The following is a 15,682-nucleotide window of genomic DNA, read 5'->3' as shown; positions in this document are numbered from 1 at the left end:
AAAAGAAACAAGAGGTGAGCAGGAGGGGAGCAGGAGAGGAGAGAAAGAAAACAGGAGCAGGGGAGGGGAGAAAGGAAGCAGAAGAGATGAGCAAGGAGAGCAGGGGAGTAAAGAATGAGCAGGACAGTAAAGAATGAGAGAAGTAGAGTATTAGAGTAGCCATAGAAGTAATAATAATAAAGCATGTAATAAGAAGATTTTGAATTTATCATGACCCACGACTCCGTGTAATTCCTTTATCGCCGACGCTGCACCCGCCTTCAGAAAAAACCCTGAAATAAATATGCCGGGGTAAGCTCTCCGCAATGGATTGCCATAGTAGCTGCAACAACAAGCTCAAACATAGGACTGATTGTGAGAATGGCGAGGACCCAGAAGTATTCTACTCTCTTGTATATAGGGTCACTGTGATTTGGAACAGACTCAAGATCACCTAACTACAACAACATCAATATTCTCTCACCTGAGAACACCTACTGTAGGAGCCACCCACAGACATTTTGGAAAAAGTTCTGCCATTTACACTTTCTAAATCCACTTTCTCAATTTTCTACCCCAAAGAAATCACTAATCTTCAAATGGGTTTAATAAGTAGAAACATTCTAACTTACCAAACAAGATGAAAACGTCTTGTAAGCCAATATGGAGAGTGAGCCAGAAATAACGAACTATAGAAATAGATAAAATAAATTATGAAACTGTGAGTTCTCATATAGTTCCTGGGCACAGTTCTTTTACTGATCTTGTTATATTCATCTAGCTTTCCTCTAAAAAATTCTTCCCATATTTCTCAGTTTTCTGGAATGACTCTCAGGGACTATATCCTGGACTTATTCGTTTTACATTGTTTTCCTCCTTAGCTTCTTACCTATAAAGAACACTTATTTTCTTGTAAACATACCTACCTTCCATTCTTTGATGATTTCCAAGCTTACTGGTCAGCCTCTTTTCAGGGTCAACTATATATTTTTAATCATGTTTCCCATCACTCTTTTTGCCACCCCCACTCAACACATATATTCCAATGTATGATGTAATAAGGAACTATATTTGACTTGGTCAGAGTAAACTTTAGGGCACGGATTTAAGTTGTAAGTCAAAATGGAGAAGAAAAGTACTCCCTTCTTTCTGCTCCATCAGAGCTAATCCACATGTAAGCTTATTGAGACAAGGGTCATGCATAAGGAATATTTCTGTGTTTGTAAACTGGGAAGAAGAGGCATTCTAGTTATCTACTCACAGAGATGCCACCCCAGAATACATATCCGCTAATAAATGACAAGGAAGTAAAAGTCGAATTGGATGCAGGATTGGTCAGTAAAGCCAAAATAATTCCAAAGCCAAAGTGCAACAGTCCGATCATGATCTGAATGCCCTGAAGGAAGAAAACACAGACATGTTAAGATTGCTTATCCATTTCCAGACCTTTGAAACATCACTATCATTGCAGCTGCTGTTTATTGATGTCAACTTTGGCAAGATCTCTGGGTGTCATTAAGCATAGCTTTAAAACAGGAGGTGAGCTAGGATTTGGAAATACTCCAGAGTAACAGCTTAAAGCCTGATTTCAAGTATCTGGGGAAGCTTGCTGGGGGTGGCCTGGAAGAGTTCTTCAGAAAGCGCTACCATTAAGCATCCATTGTTGTTGCTGTTGTTAAGTGCTGTTGAGTTGGTTCCGACCCATAGTGACCCTGTATAGGGTTTCCAAGGGGCTTCTGGTGAGCTTGGACCACCAAACTTTTGATTCAAACCAACTTTGTGGTCCAATGCATTAAACCACAGTGTCACACCAGGACTCTACATCCCCTAAAGGAGCACTGGTGGCTCAGTGATTAAGCTTTTGGCTACTAACCAAAAGGTTAATGGTTCAAGCCAACCAGGCACTGTGTAGGAGAAAGACGAGGCAGTCTGTTTCTGTAACTATTACAGCCCTGGGAAACCTCTGCTGGTGTTAGACTCTGTCCCTATAGGGGCGCGATGAGTTGTAATCCACTCAACTGCAGCAAGTGTTCTCCCCTGAGTAGTTCCTGGGTGGCACCAACAGCTAAGCACTGGACACTAACTGACAGGGTGACAGTTCAAACTCATCCAGAAGTCCTTCAGAAGAAAGATCTATCAATCTACTTCCAAAAGGCCACACTCTTGGAAACCCAATGAAGTGTATTTCTATTGTATACAACATAGATTTGCTGTGAGTTGGAATCAACTTGATGGTTTTTTTTTCCAAATCTTTTTGGCTAGCATTTCCAGAGAGAGGGGAGTGGTAGTTCATTGCCTTACTGGGAGACCTGGGTTCAATTCCTGGACAATGTACCTGATGAGTAGTCATCACCCATCTATGTGTGGAGGCTTTCCTGTTGCTGGGATGCTTTAGCTATGACTCAGGGACTCCAGTGTTGCTTCTCCAAATGAACCAGTTCTCTCTCATTCAGTTCCACTTTACCTGACTCTTCCTTGTTCTTCAAAAATTCACACAAATTGTCATTGGAAGACCTTTGTACTGGCTGGTATCTACCCGTGTGACTCTCTCCTTACTTCCTTCATGTTTTTGCTCAAATGTCATCTTCTATTACTCTAATACTTCTAATACAAACTTAGAATTACTACGTCCTCATTGTCCAATATTTCTTGTCTTTTTTTATACTTTTTTATTTCTTAATGCAGAACTTACCATCTTCTAACACAGTTCTGGACTCCAGATGTGGTGCTGTAGGATTAGCATTGGACTGTGAACCACAAGGTCTGCGATTCAAATCCAGCAGCTGTTCCTCAGAGCAGCTATGAGTCAGAACCTACTTGGTGGCAGCTATGGTCACTATGAGTCAGAAACAACTGGACAGCACTTAATAACAGCACTGCTCTGGTGTGGCACTGTTGGATAAGGACTGGACTGCTAACAGCAAGATTGGTGGTTCAAACCCACTAGCCGCTCCTTGTAAACCCTATATAGGGTCCTTATGAGTTAGAACTGACTTAATGGCACTTAACAACATGACACTATAGCACTGGTGGTGATGTGGATAAGCACTGAATGGCTTGGAAACCCTATGCAGAATACCACTTGGAAACCCTATACAGGATCTCATTATGAGTCAGAGCCAATTCAACGGCACTTAACAATAACATTGAGCAAATGAGATAAACTAGGACCGTTGACCCCACACAGGCATTGGGGAATATTTATGAGACTAAAATGGATACAATGTCAGTTCACATGAAGCCTACAGGCTAGTAGGGACAATCAGACTATAAAGATAACGAACACGGAAATGGCATAGTTAAAAGCCAAAAACCAAACAGACCCATTGCCATAGAGTTGGTTCTCACTCACATTAACCCAGTAGGACAGAGTAGAATGGCCCCACAGGGTTTCTAAGACGATAAATCATCACAGAAGCAGACTGTCACATCTTTTTCCCTTAGAGTGGCTGGTGGTTTTCAATCATCGATATTTCATCTAGCAGCCAAGTGTATTAAAACCAAACCAAACCAAACCAAATCCATTGCCACTGAGTCAAGTCTGACTCATGGGGGACCTTTTATAGGGTTTCCTAGGTTGAAAATACTTATGGGCTCACTAGCCATTCCTCAGAAACCCTATACAGGGTCACTATGTGTCAGAACTGATTCGATGGCACTTAACAACAAACAACAAACAATCTTTATGGGAACAAAAACCCTCATCTGTCCCTCTCTAGTGGCTGGTGGATTTGAACTGCCTACCTTGAGGTTCAAACTGACCTTTTGGCCTAGTGCATTATCCTACGGCACCACACCAGAACTCCATTTGCTCAATAGGAGGAGATAATTCTGCCTACTTGCTCTCTATCTGGCTATAGGAGGGTCCATCTGAACCCCTCTTTTATCCACGTGACTTAGATCTGGCAGCTTAGTTTTACTCTCCTAAAACAATGGGACTTTAGATAGGTGGTAGGATTGCTAGAAGAGTGGCCTGGTACATACTGGACCTGAAATAGAATTTCCTGAATGCTCTAGCTGAGTGGACAGAGCTGCACACAGGGACCAACTTAAGAGTGCAAATTGTGATAGTCGTATGGATGAAATATCAACATAGCAAAGGGTCTAACATTTCTACACAGGCAGGTGAGTCTTTGTCTTTAAGTAGGGCATGTTGCACAATGCCTACAACACTATGTGTGTTCAAAGTATCCCTTACAGAAGGGAGGTGGTAGCTATTGTTTGATGTCTTTGAATCTATTTTGACCCATAAAAACTCCATGTGACAGAGTAGAACTGCCCTGTAGGAGTTTTTAGCTTGCAGTCTTTATAGGAATAGATTGACAGGTCTTTTTATAGGGAAGATGCTATGTAGTTTCAAGCCACCAATTTTTTAGTTACCAACCTAATGCTTAACTATTGTGTTACCAGACCACCTACATGGGAGTTAAGTTATAAAATCTCCAAAGGCACTGGGCATAGAATGACCCTTGATTATTTTTTTTTTCATACCAGAAGAGAAGACCCATGGATACTACCTCACCCTTTTAAGGCAACCATCAATGTTCATTTTAATGTGACTTCACTTATACACAAGCACCAGGTTTGTAACCAATCCAGAGAGACAGGACAAGGAGTGTCCACAATGTCCTTGGTGGAAATAAAATCAAGTTAGAAATATCCAGTGTCAAAATAATGCCACTGTCCTGTTAGGAACGGTCCTTTGATGTCTGGTATGTTCTTACCTGAATCTAAAATAAAATGGACTCAGTGTCAAGTCTATATGCAAAATAATCATTTCTACCTGAGCTTTTGAATGTTGGGAAATATGTGTCATTATGATCATAAACTTTCTTCATCTATAACTTTTAAGCATGATAAAACCTTGCAAATGCAAAAATAAAATTTCAGTAGCAAGTAGACTTACCCCTAGTATCTTTGCTTCATCTTTAAAGTATATTTTTCCTGTTTCCACAAGTACATTTACCATTTGTATATTTTCTTGACCCTGCTGAAAGCCAGCAGAGATTCCTGAAGTAGTGAAGACAGGACGCTGACCACCTTGAGCTTGGTTTATTACATTCTGAAGTTGTTGAGTCCAAGAAGCTATAATATTTCTTGGTGGATTGACTGTGGGTTCACTCATTTCAGCTTGGATGTTATGATTGTGTCCAAAATTCTATGAAACATACCAAAATAATACATTTACCAGAAAAGAAATTGAGGACATTCATATTATTTTCTAATTCTCATATAAATATTTGATAACTTAACTTGAGTAATATATATATCTGTATCTATCTATCTATCTATCTATCTATCTATCTATCTATCTATCTATCTATCTATCATCAATAGATTTCTGGTGTGCCATTTTAACATAAGCACTGGACTGTTAACTGCTGGGTTGGCAGTTCAAACTCAGCAAGTTGCTTCTCGGAAACCCTATACAGGGTCACTATGAATTGGAACCTATCTGATGGCACTCACCAATACACACATATGTTTTTTGCTGTTAAGTGCTGTGGAGTCGGCTCTGACTCAGATCGACACTTTATAGGGTGTCTGAGACTTTAAATCTTTCTCCTGAGTAGTGCTGGCAGGCTCAAACCATTAGTCCTGTGGTTCACAGCCCAGTGCATATTGAATAGAGCCACTGTGCCACACACACACACACACACACGTGTACATATGTTAAGTATACATATATACATATAATTAACAACATATATTTAACAACAACATACATGTATATATATATATATATTATTCAAGTTAAATTCTTCTGAAGAGTAATGGAAAGAGGTAAGGGACTGTGGTTGTTAGAATACTATTTTCCAATATATATATATATATATATTATTCAAGTTAAATTCTTCTGAAGAGTAATGGAAAGAGGTAAGGGACTGTGGTTGTTAGAATACTATTTTCCAAAGATGGTCATGCTTTAATTCCCAGAATTTGTGAAAATATGTTGTTATTGTTAGGTGTCATTGAGTTGGTACTGACTTATAGCTATCTTATGCACACAGAATGAGACACTACCAGGTCCCACACCAAACTTACAATTGATCTACACCTGAGCCCATTGCTGTCCCCACTATGTCAATCCATCTCTTTGACACAAAAGAGGTCTTCCTCTTTTTCTCCAAACTCCACTTTACCAAACATGATATCCTTCTCTAGGGACTGGTCCCTCCTAATAATATGTCCAAAGTATGAGCTGAAGTATGACAATCCTGGCTTCCAAGGAGCACTCTGGCTGTACTTCTTCCAACACAGACCTTTTGGCAGTTCATGGTACTTTGAAAATTCTCCTCTAACACCATAACTCAAGTGCACTAATTCTTCTATGGTTTTCCTTATTCACTGTCCAACTTTCATATGCATATGAGGTTACTGAAAATACCATGGTTTGGATCAGGCATACCTTGGTGTTCAAACTGACGTATTTGCTCTTCAACACTTTAAAGAGGCCTTGTGCAGCAGATTTGCTCAATTAAATATGGTGTTTGATTTCTTGACTACTGCTTCCAAGAGTGTTGATAGTGGATCCAAGCAAAATGAAGTCTTTGACAACTTCAATCTTTTCTCCATTTATATGAATATTGCTTATTGGTCCAGTGGTGAGGATTTTTGTTTCCTTTACACTGAGGTGCAACCCATACCAAAGGCTGTGATATGAATCAGTAAGTACTTTAAGTCCTCTTCACTTTCAACAAGCAAGGTTGCATCATCTGCATATTGCAGGTTGTTAATGAGTCTTCTTACAATCGTGATGTTACATTTTCCTTTATATAATCCAGCTTCTTATTATTTACTCTGCATACAGATTGAATAAATGTGGTGAAAGAATAAAACCCTGGCACATACCTTTTCTAATTTTAAACCGTTTGGTGTTGTTCTGTTCAAACAACTGCCTCCTGGTCTATCTATAGGTTACTCATGGGCACAATTAAGTGTTCCAGAATACTCATTCTACACAATGTTGTCCAATGCTTGTCATGATTCACACAATTGAAAACCTTTGCATTGTCAATAATGCATAGGTAAACATCTTTCTGGTATTCTCTGCTTTCAGCAAAGATCCATCTGACGTCAGCAATGATATCCCTAGTTCTTCTGAATCCAGCTTGAACCTTTTGAAGTTCTCTGTCAATGTGCAGTTGCATCCAGTTTTGTATTATCTTTAGCAAAGTTTTGCATGTGTTATTAATGATATTGTCAGATGATTTCTGCATTCCATTGGGTCACCTCTCTTTGGAATGGGCAAAAATATGGATCTCTTCCAGTCAGTTGGGCAGGTAGTTGTCTTCCAAATTTTTTTGCATAGATGAGTGAGTGCCTCCAGTGCCACATCAGTTTGTTGAGATTTCAATTTTTATTCCAACAATTCCTGGTGCTTTGCTCTTTGCCAATGCCTTCAATGCACCTTGGACTTCTTCCTTCAGTATCATTGGCTCTTGATCATATACTACCTCTTGAAATGGTTGAACATCAACCATTTCTTTTTGGTACAGTGATTGTATATTCCTTCGATCTTCTTTTGATGCTTTCTGCATCATTCAGTATTTTGCCCATAGAATCTGTCAATACCACAAGCCAAGGCTTTAGTTTTTCTCTTCACTTCTTTCAGCTTGAGAAATGTTATGTGTGTTCTTCCCTTTTGCTTTTCTAACTCTAGGTCTTTGCACATTTCTTTATAATACTTGACTTTGTCTTCTGGAGCTGACCTTTAAAATGAATGTTCAGCTCTTTTACCTCTTCATTTTTTTCCATTTGCTTTGGCATCTCTATTATGGACAACAAGTTTTAGAGTCTCTTCTGACATCCATTTTGGTATTTTCTTTCTTTCTTATTTTCTTAATGAACTTTTGCTTTTGTTTTGCATGATGTTCTTGATTACATCCCCCAAATTCTCTGGTCTTCATTATTTTGTGCCTAATTCATTGAATCTTTTCTTGAGATGATATCGGAATTCAGGTGAGATATGTTCAGGGTCATATTTTGGCTCAGGCGGACTTGTTCCAATTTCCTTCAGCTTCAGCCTCAACCTGCATATGACCAATTGGTTGTCTGTTCCACAGTCTGTCCCTGACCTTGTTTTGGCTGATGATATGGAGCTTTTCCACTGTCTCTTTCCACTGATGTAGTCAGTTTGATTTCTGTGTATTTCATCTGGTGAGGTCCTTGCGTATAGTCATCGATTATGTTCTGAAAAAGGTATTTCCAATGAAGAAGTCGTTGGTCTTGCAAAAATCTGTAATGAGATCTCCAGCATCGTTTCTATCTTAAGGCCACATTTTCCAATTACTGATCCTCCAGCTGTCTGTAATTAACAAAACATCTTGATTGTATGTTTGGTCAATTTCAGACTGAAGAAGTTGGTAGAAATTTTAGGTTTCATCATCACTGACTTTAGTGGTTGGTGCATAAATTAGAATAATAATGATATTAACTCATCTTCCTTGTAAGCATAAGGATATTATCATATTATAGGTAGCATTGTACTGCAAGACAGATCTTGATATGTTCTTTTTGATGATGAATACACCATTCCTCTTTAATTTTTCATTCCATTATAGTAAACCATGTGATTGTCAGATTCCAAAAGGTTAAAATCAGCCCATTTCAGCTCACCAATGCCTAGGATATTGATGTTTGTCTATTCCATTTCATTTTTTGACAATTTCTAAATTTCCTCAATTCATACTTCTAGCAGTTCATGCTCTGATTTATTAATGGATGTTTACACCTGTTTCTCTTTATTTTGTGATGTGCCCCATCAGCAAATGAAGGTTCCAAAGGCTTTACTTCATTCATGTCATCACGGTCTTTGATGAGGCAGCTCTTTCCCAATCATATTTTGAGTGTCTTTCAATCTGAGGCCACTATGTCTGACAATATTCGGGTGCCTTCATCATGTTTCTATATTCACTATTCTGGTGCTTGCAATGTTGCACTGCTATTCATAAGGCTTTCAGTGACTAAATATTTGGTAGTAGTCTGTCTCTCCTTCTTCTAATCTCTCTTCATCTGAAAGTTCAGCTGAAATCTGTTCACTGTGGGTGAGCCTGCTGGTATTTAAAATACCCATGGCATAGCTTCCAGAATCACAGCAACATGGTAGCCATCACAGTACGATAAACTGACAGGCAAGTGGTGATGTGAATACATGGCAGATGAGGATTAAGGTCGTAGATGAAATTAAGGTTGTTAATCAGGTGACCTTAAAATAGGCTGTTATCCTGGATAAGAATGATGTATTAGACAAATCTGCTGCAAAAGACCTCTTTAAAGTGTTCAAGAATAAAGATGCCACTTCTAGGACTATGGTACACGTGATTCAAGTCATGGTATTTTAATTCATCTCATATGCATTTAAAAGATGGACAACAAAAGTTGGACTATGTGTAAGGAAGACTGTAGAATGATTGTTTCATTTGAATTATGGTATTGGCAGTGAATATTAAAAGAACTATGGACTTCCAGAAGAAAATACACATCTGTGTTTGAAGAAGTACAGCCAGAATGCTCCTCTGAAACCAGGATGGCAGGACTTCATCTCTCATACTTTGGACACATTTTAGGAGGAACCAGTCCTTGGATAAGGACATCATAGTTGATAAAATGGAGGGTCAGCAAAAAAAAAGCAAGATTCCAACAAGATGGATTGATGCAGTGGTGGCAACAATGAGCTCAAACACAACAATTGTTAGGGTGGCCCATGCCCAGGGAGTGGTTTGTTCTGTTTGTGCATAGGGTTGTTCTGAGTCAGAACCAACTCAACGCTGCAGGATAATGCACTGGACCACAAGGTTAGTTTGAACTGCAAGGTCAGTGGTACAAACCCATCAGCTGCTCCTTGGAAACCCTGTACAGGATCGCTATAAGTTGGAATCAACTTCATGGCACTTAACAGCACCAATAACAACAACATCATGGATTATTTTGGTGGGCCCATATAATTGCAAGGGCCCTAAAAGTGACAGAGGGAGGCAGAAGAAGTCAGGGAAAGAGAAGTGATGATGGAAGCAGGGTCCGAGAGATATGTTGTTGACTTTGGAAATGGAGGAAGGAACCATGAGCCAATGAATATGCCCTCTAGAAGCTGGAAAAGCAAGAAAATGATTTTATTCTCTCTAGAGGAATGCGACTCTGCCAACTCCTTGAACAGTTTAGTGAGACTGTTGTTGGACTTCTGACATACTGAACTGTTGCTAATAAATTTGTGCTGTGTTAAGACATTACATTTGTGGTAATATGTTAACATCAGCAAACAGAGAATTAATGCAGGGTCCAAGAATATAGCTGAATAGTAAGGAAAGCAACCCAAGATATAAAATTGTTTGTCAGTTATTAGGAAAGTAGACAATCCACATGTGGTCAATGAAGCTAATTATGTTGTTCTTTGAGGAAAAAATACTCTTGATCTTTCCCAATTCATTTTTGTCCTTCTGGAAACTTAGAGCATCTTACTCTCCATAGGGTCAAAGAGAATTTTGCAGTAAATGAATCAGCACAATTGGGATATAGGCAACAATCACTATTGATTCTTGGAAAAATCATGACACTTAAAGTTCATCTTCAGCATCATCAGATTCCTTATTTTTTGTTGAGCCCTTTTCTCTAAACTATTTTCTTATACTTCATAGATATCAAGAAAGTTGTTGTTGTTGTTCTAACTCATAATGACCCTGTTCAGGGTATTCAAGGAGTAACTGGTGAGGTTGAACCACTGACCATACAATTCAAACTGACTTTTGGTCCAGTCCTTATCCTTCAGCACCACATCAGGACTCAAGAAAGTAAGAATTATTAATTCCTTTCCCCTAGGTATAAAGTAAAGTCCTGGTGTGGTGCTGTAGGATAAGTAATGGACTACTTACTAACTACAAGGTTGGTGGTTCAAACCTACCAGCTGCTTCTTCAAAAACCTTGATAGGGTCTCTATGAGTCAGAACAAATGCAACGGCACTTAGTAATAACTACAACAGGTATGAAGAATGAGTAGCAAACTTGTGCATTGCACCTCTGGCATTTTCACAGGGACACTTGTTTTTGGTCAGGGATAACTGCCTCATTTCTGCTATCAGACTACATACTCATGGTGCTGTTGTTAGGTGCCATTGAGTGAATTCTGAATCATAGCAACCCTATGTAACAAAGTAGAACTGTCCCACAGGGTCTCCTAGGCTGTTATCTTTAAGGTCTCCTAGGAGCTGGGGTCATTGGATAGTTTTGAAATTCCAACCCTTTGGTTAACATCTGTGTTAACCATTGCACCACCAGGGATCCTCATGTAGTCATCAAATCATAAAATTTCTGGGTTGGAAAGAGTCCTTTCAATCTTTCTGTTCTGTTTCTCCTTGGTTTTTAGAGACACTGAAGCTCAAATGGGTTAAATGACTTATTACAGGTTACAAAGAAAATGTGTGACAAAGTCAGGACTAGAACACTGGGCTCCTGATTTCCAGCCCAGAGTTCTCCAATTCCAGCCAGATTTCTTCACTCTGGATGCTCCTAGAGATTGTCTTCCATGCCAGCCTTGGTGAAAGAGTATGAACTATGCACCTACAACTACCCAACAACAAAGCAGCTGCCTTTTGATGCTGTGAAGAGAATTTCACAAACCAGGCTGACCTCAGTGATTTATTAACTAAATTGGAACAGTCTTTCCTCAATTAGCTTACAGTGAGCTATCTAGATTGCTAACGTTCGTTAAAACACTGTATACACTGAACCAAATAAAACTCATTGACACTGAGTTGATTTCTACTCATAGCAACTTTATACAGGGTTTCTGAAATGAAGTCTTTACAGGAGCAGACAGCTTCATCTTTTTTGCTGCAGAGTATATGGTGGATCTGAACTTCTGGTCTTGAAGTTAGCAGACCAATGCTTAACCCACAATAGGAGCCATATAGTGTTGTGATATAGAGCATGAACTCTGAGTTGGGATTCTGGCTCTTGGGCAAGTGTCTTACTCTCTTTGCCTTAGTTTCATGCTTATAAAATGGGAATCATGAAAGTACTTGCCTTGAGTATTAGTTATTCTATCTAGAATTCTTAGAATTGTGCCTGTTGCATAGCAAACACTACTTGGGTTGCCTATTATTATTATTATTACTATGTGTACTGCTCAAGATTCATCTTTCCTCTTAGTCTTTACAAAATTTCAAGAGGTAGGTACCATTATGCCCATTTCACAGATGAAAGAATTGAATCTAGAATCTATACTTTAAACAGCCCAGGTTGAAAACTCAACAGTAAGGGACAAGGGGTGAGAACAAAACTTTGAAACTTATGGTATCTAAAGAATAATTTTTTTCAAAATGGAAGCACATTTTTTCACCTAAAGGATGGCATTTTAAACAAGGAGAAATAAATAGTTCCACAGTTCTGTGATTCCTGGTAACTCTCAAGCAACATTTGAGAACAGTAGGATTTATATACATTGGGTCTGATTTCTGTGACCACATATGTTCAAGCTCCATTTCCTAATACTTAAGCTGCTACTTCACTAACTCTGGGTCTTGAGTAAGGTACTGAACCTCTCTAAATATATTTTGGTTTTCATATCTCTATTTAAAAATGAGATCAGTGTTATACTCTAAGGGGCCATTATGAAGATCTAATGAGCGTAATTGCTATGAAGCCGTTGGAAAGTGCCTGGCATATGGCAAGCTACTTTTAGTTTCTCTTCAGATAACAGTTCAAAGTCATCTCTTTCACTGTAAATATAGACATAGCAATGTGAAAGCTTTAAAAGAGGGATTAAACGTTGCAAGACCGGTGCAAAGATCAAACAAATAGAGGCAGGAGATGAGGCATTGGGGTGGGTGCAACAATTAGTCAGAACAAGAATTTGTTGTTTTCCATTTGTGCACACATACAATCACCTTTACTATTGCTATTAACCATTGTAATTTATTTTTCTCAGTAGGAAGTTCTGATAAGAAGAATTCAAGAGTTTTTATTTATCAATGGTTTCTGATTTCATGTTTACTCTTTAGTTTATGGGCTAGTATCTGAGTTTCATGTAGATTATCAACAATTGATAGATTATTAATAATTCTAAGAAAGTTTTGGCTAATCCAGAATGTATTTTTACTGATAAAAACTCTGCTTTATGAAAGAAAAAAAAGTTTAAAGAATTGAGTCAGACCTGATCTTTTAAATTTATACCAAAATAAATTAACGTGCAAACAGGTTTACTGGTTATGTAGTTTGGCACAGAGAGGGAGGCATATTCAGGGAAATAACTGAGTGATTAGCCACCTGAATTAAGGATAATTCTGGAAATGATACCATTAAAAGGAACGACTGTTTAGAGTCTTTTAATGGATTCCACCTAACGACTTAGTATATAACCTCTCTCTTCACTACTGATAAATTATTTGCCATCAATTGTCTTTTCTCTAAAAATTAGATTAACTACCATTGTTTTTAACCACATGGAACACATTTGAAAACAGTAATTCTGGTGAGGGAGTCCTGGTGTGGCACTGTAGGATAAGCACTGAACTCTTAACCACAAGGATGGTGGTTCAAACCCACTACTCCCTCCTCAGAAACCCTATACAGGGTCACTATGAACTCAACAGCACTTAACACCAATAGTCTGGTGAGATGAAAAGAAACTACCGAGATGATAAAGCAGTTCTGGTATGGCGCTGTATGTTAAGCACTGGTCTGGTAACTGAAAGGCCAATGATTCAAGCCCTATATACGGTTGCTCTGAGTTGGAACAGACTCTACAGCACTTACAACAAAAGCAATGTGGTAATAAGACACAAACCCAAAACCAAATCTTCTGCCACTGAGTCGATTCTGACTCATAGTGGCCCTTTGTATGATTTCCAAGGCTGTAAATCTTTACAGGAGCAGAAAGTCTCCTCTTTTTCCCATGGAGCAGCTGGTGGATTTGAACTGCTGATCTTGCAGTTAACAGCTCAATGATCAACCCACTGTGCTAGCAGGGCTCCTGGTAATAAGACAAGAGCTCATCAATTTGCTATTTGATTGGTAGTGGTGGTTATGTGCCGTGGAGTCAGTTCAAACTCATAGTGACCCTGCTTAGGGTTTCCGAGGCTGTAAATCTTTATGGGAGCAGAAAGCCTCATATTTCTCCTGTGGAACCACTGATAGTTTCAAACTGCTGACTTTGAGGTTAGCAGGCTGACTCATAAACACTATGCTACCAGAGCTTAGACAACTTCAAATAAAAATGGGAAAGTTTTACCTTTTTCTCTAGTTTCTTTATATCTTCCATCTACATTAACCTCCCTTTTAACACTAGAGGGTCAAGATGACCACTATCTTTGAGAACATATTGTAGTATATAATGAAGCAGTTCTACAGTATCACCCAATACATACATAGATATACAGGTTTGTGTTGTTTTTACATGCTATTGAGTCGATTCTAACTCATACTGACCCTGTAGGACACAGTAGAACTGCCACATAGCGCTTCCAAGGCTTTAAATCTTTAGAGAGCTGACGGCCATGCCATCTTTCTCCTGCCAAGTAGCTGGTGGGGTCAAGCTTCTGACTTTTTGATTGGCAGTTGAGCTGCTTGATTAACCATTATGAAGGTACAACTTTCGATATATAAAGGTATAACTTTCCATAAATAAAAATGCTGACCTGGTAAAACTGTATGATTTCTACCACCTTTGAATAAAGAATTATCTTACATACATTACATTGCACAAATAATTGCATGGTAGCCACATTGTCCTCAAACAGGGCTTCACAATGGGATATTGCTGGATGGACACATTTGAATCTACAGTATCACCTTATTTAGCATTTGCTTTTGATATATTTTGTTGTAATACCCTCTATCCATTTTTACAGCAGAATGACTTCATGTCTCTGCTACATTTCCCTTCTCTTTTGTTTCATTTCTTTCATGCTTTCATTCCTCTCATGGTTTTGCGTTCTCTCATTTGTCTACTGATCTCAACATCTAGTCAACAATTGACTTCATTTCTCCATCCCAGAGAACAGAATGCTGCAGGGAACTCACACAGGTAGACCAGTCCCACCACTAATGCCTACTGAGTTAGACAAAGAGATAGGTAGCGATGTTTAAGTGGACTTACTTTGTTCCTTGGGCACCTCTGTGTTTTCTTTCTTTCTCTGCTCCAAGCTCAGTGCTAGTTTCAGGTATTTGCCTGGATTTTATAGGCATGTTTTACTTCCTTGTTTCAAAACAATCTGTCGCCTGCATTTATATAAGTGTAAAGTCCTTTTATCATTAGGTCTTTTCTAGCTCAACCTGATACATAGGACCATTTGTACATTTGACAACATGCTGGGATTTCTGATGTATCTCTCTCCTGTACAAGGATGCCTTCCTTGCCACCCCTAATCACAGTCTCTGCAACCCTTTTTTGTTTATTATGCTTGTCAGTGCATCACATTGTATTTTCATATCTTATTAATTATGTAAGCATAACTAGAAAATGAATGCAACAAAAAAGAAAGGAGAGAAAGAAAAACGCATTCAAATACCTCCATAAGACAAAAGGAATGATTTGACAACTTGTATAAGTCCTAATATAGCACTATGAGCTAATGTGCTGAACTGCAAAGTTGGTTTGAACCTCAAGGTCAGTGGTTCAGGCTCATCAGCTGCTCCATGGAAACCCTATACAGGGTCACTATGTGTCAGAACCAATTCAATGACACCTAACAACAACATATTTTGCATA

At 38.7% G+C, this 15,682-nt stretch overlaps 1 protein-coding gene across 1 annotated transcript in view; it reads right to left on the bottom strand.

Moving 5' to 3' along the window:
• The window catches only part of MS4A12 (membrane-spanning 4-domains, subfamily A, member 12), a 37,466-nt gene extending 32,362 nt beyond the window's left edge, over positions 1 to 5,104 (bottom strand). Inside the window, exons 1-3 of the mRNA XM_006875036.1 lie at positions 4,886 to 5,104; positions 1,241 to 1,375; positions 612 to 668 (exon numbers count right to left, since the gene is read on the bottom strand). Coding sequence (XP_006875098.1) covers positions 612 to 668; positions 1,241 to 1,375; positions 4,886 to 5,104 — 411 coding nt within the window. The remainder of the gene's footprint in view (positions 1 to 611; positions 669 to 1,240; positions 1,376 to 4,885) is intronic.
• Positions 5,105 to 15,682: the final 10,578 nt, after the last annotated feature.

Source organism: Chrysochloris asiatica, unplaced genomic scaffold, assembly GCF_000296735.1.
Source record: "Chrysochloris asiatica unplaced genomic scaffold, ChrAsi1.0 scaffold00310, whole genome shotgun sequence".
In the NCBI taxonomy this organism is placed as follows: domain Eukaryota; kingdom Metazoa; phylum Chordata; class Mammalia; order Afrosoricida; family Chrysochloridae; genus Chrysochloris; species Chrysochloris asiatica.
This window is presented reverse-complemented; position numbering and strand designations above follow the sequence as displayed.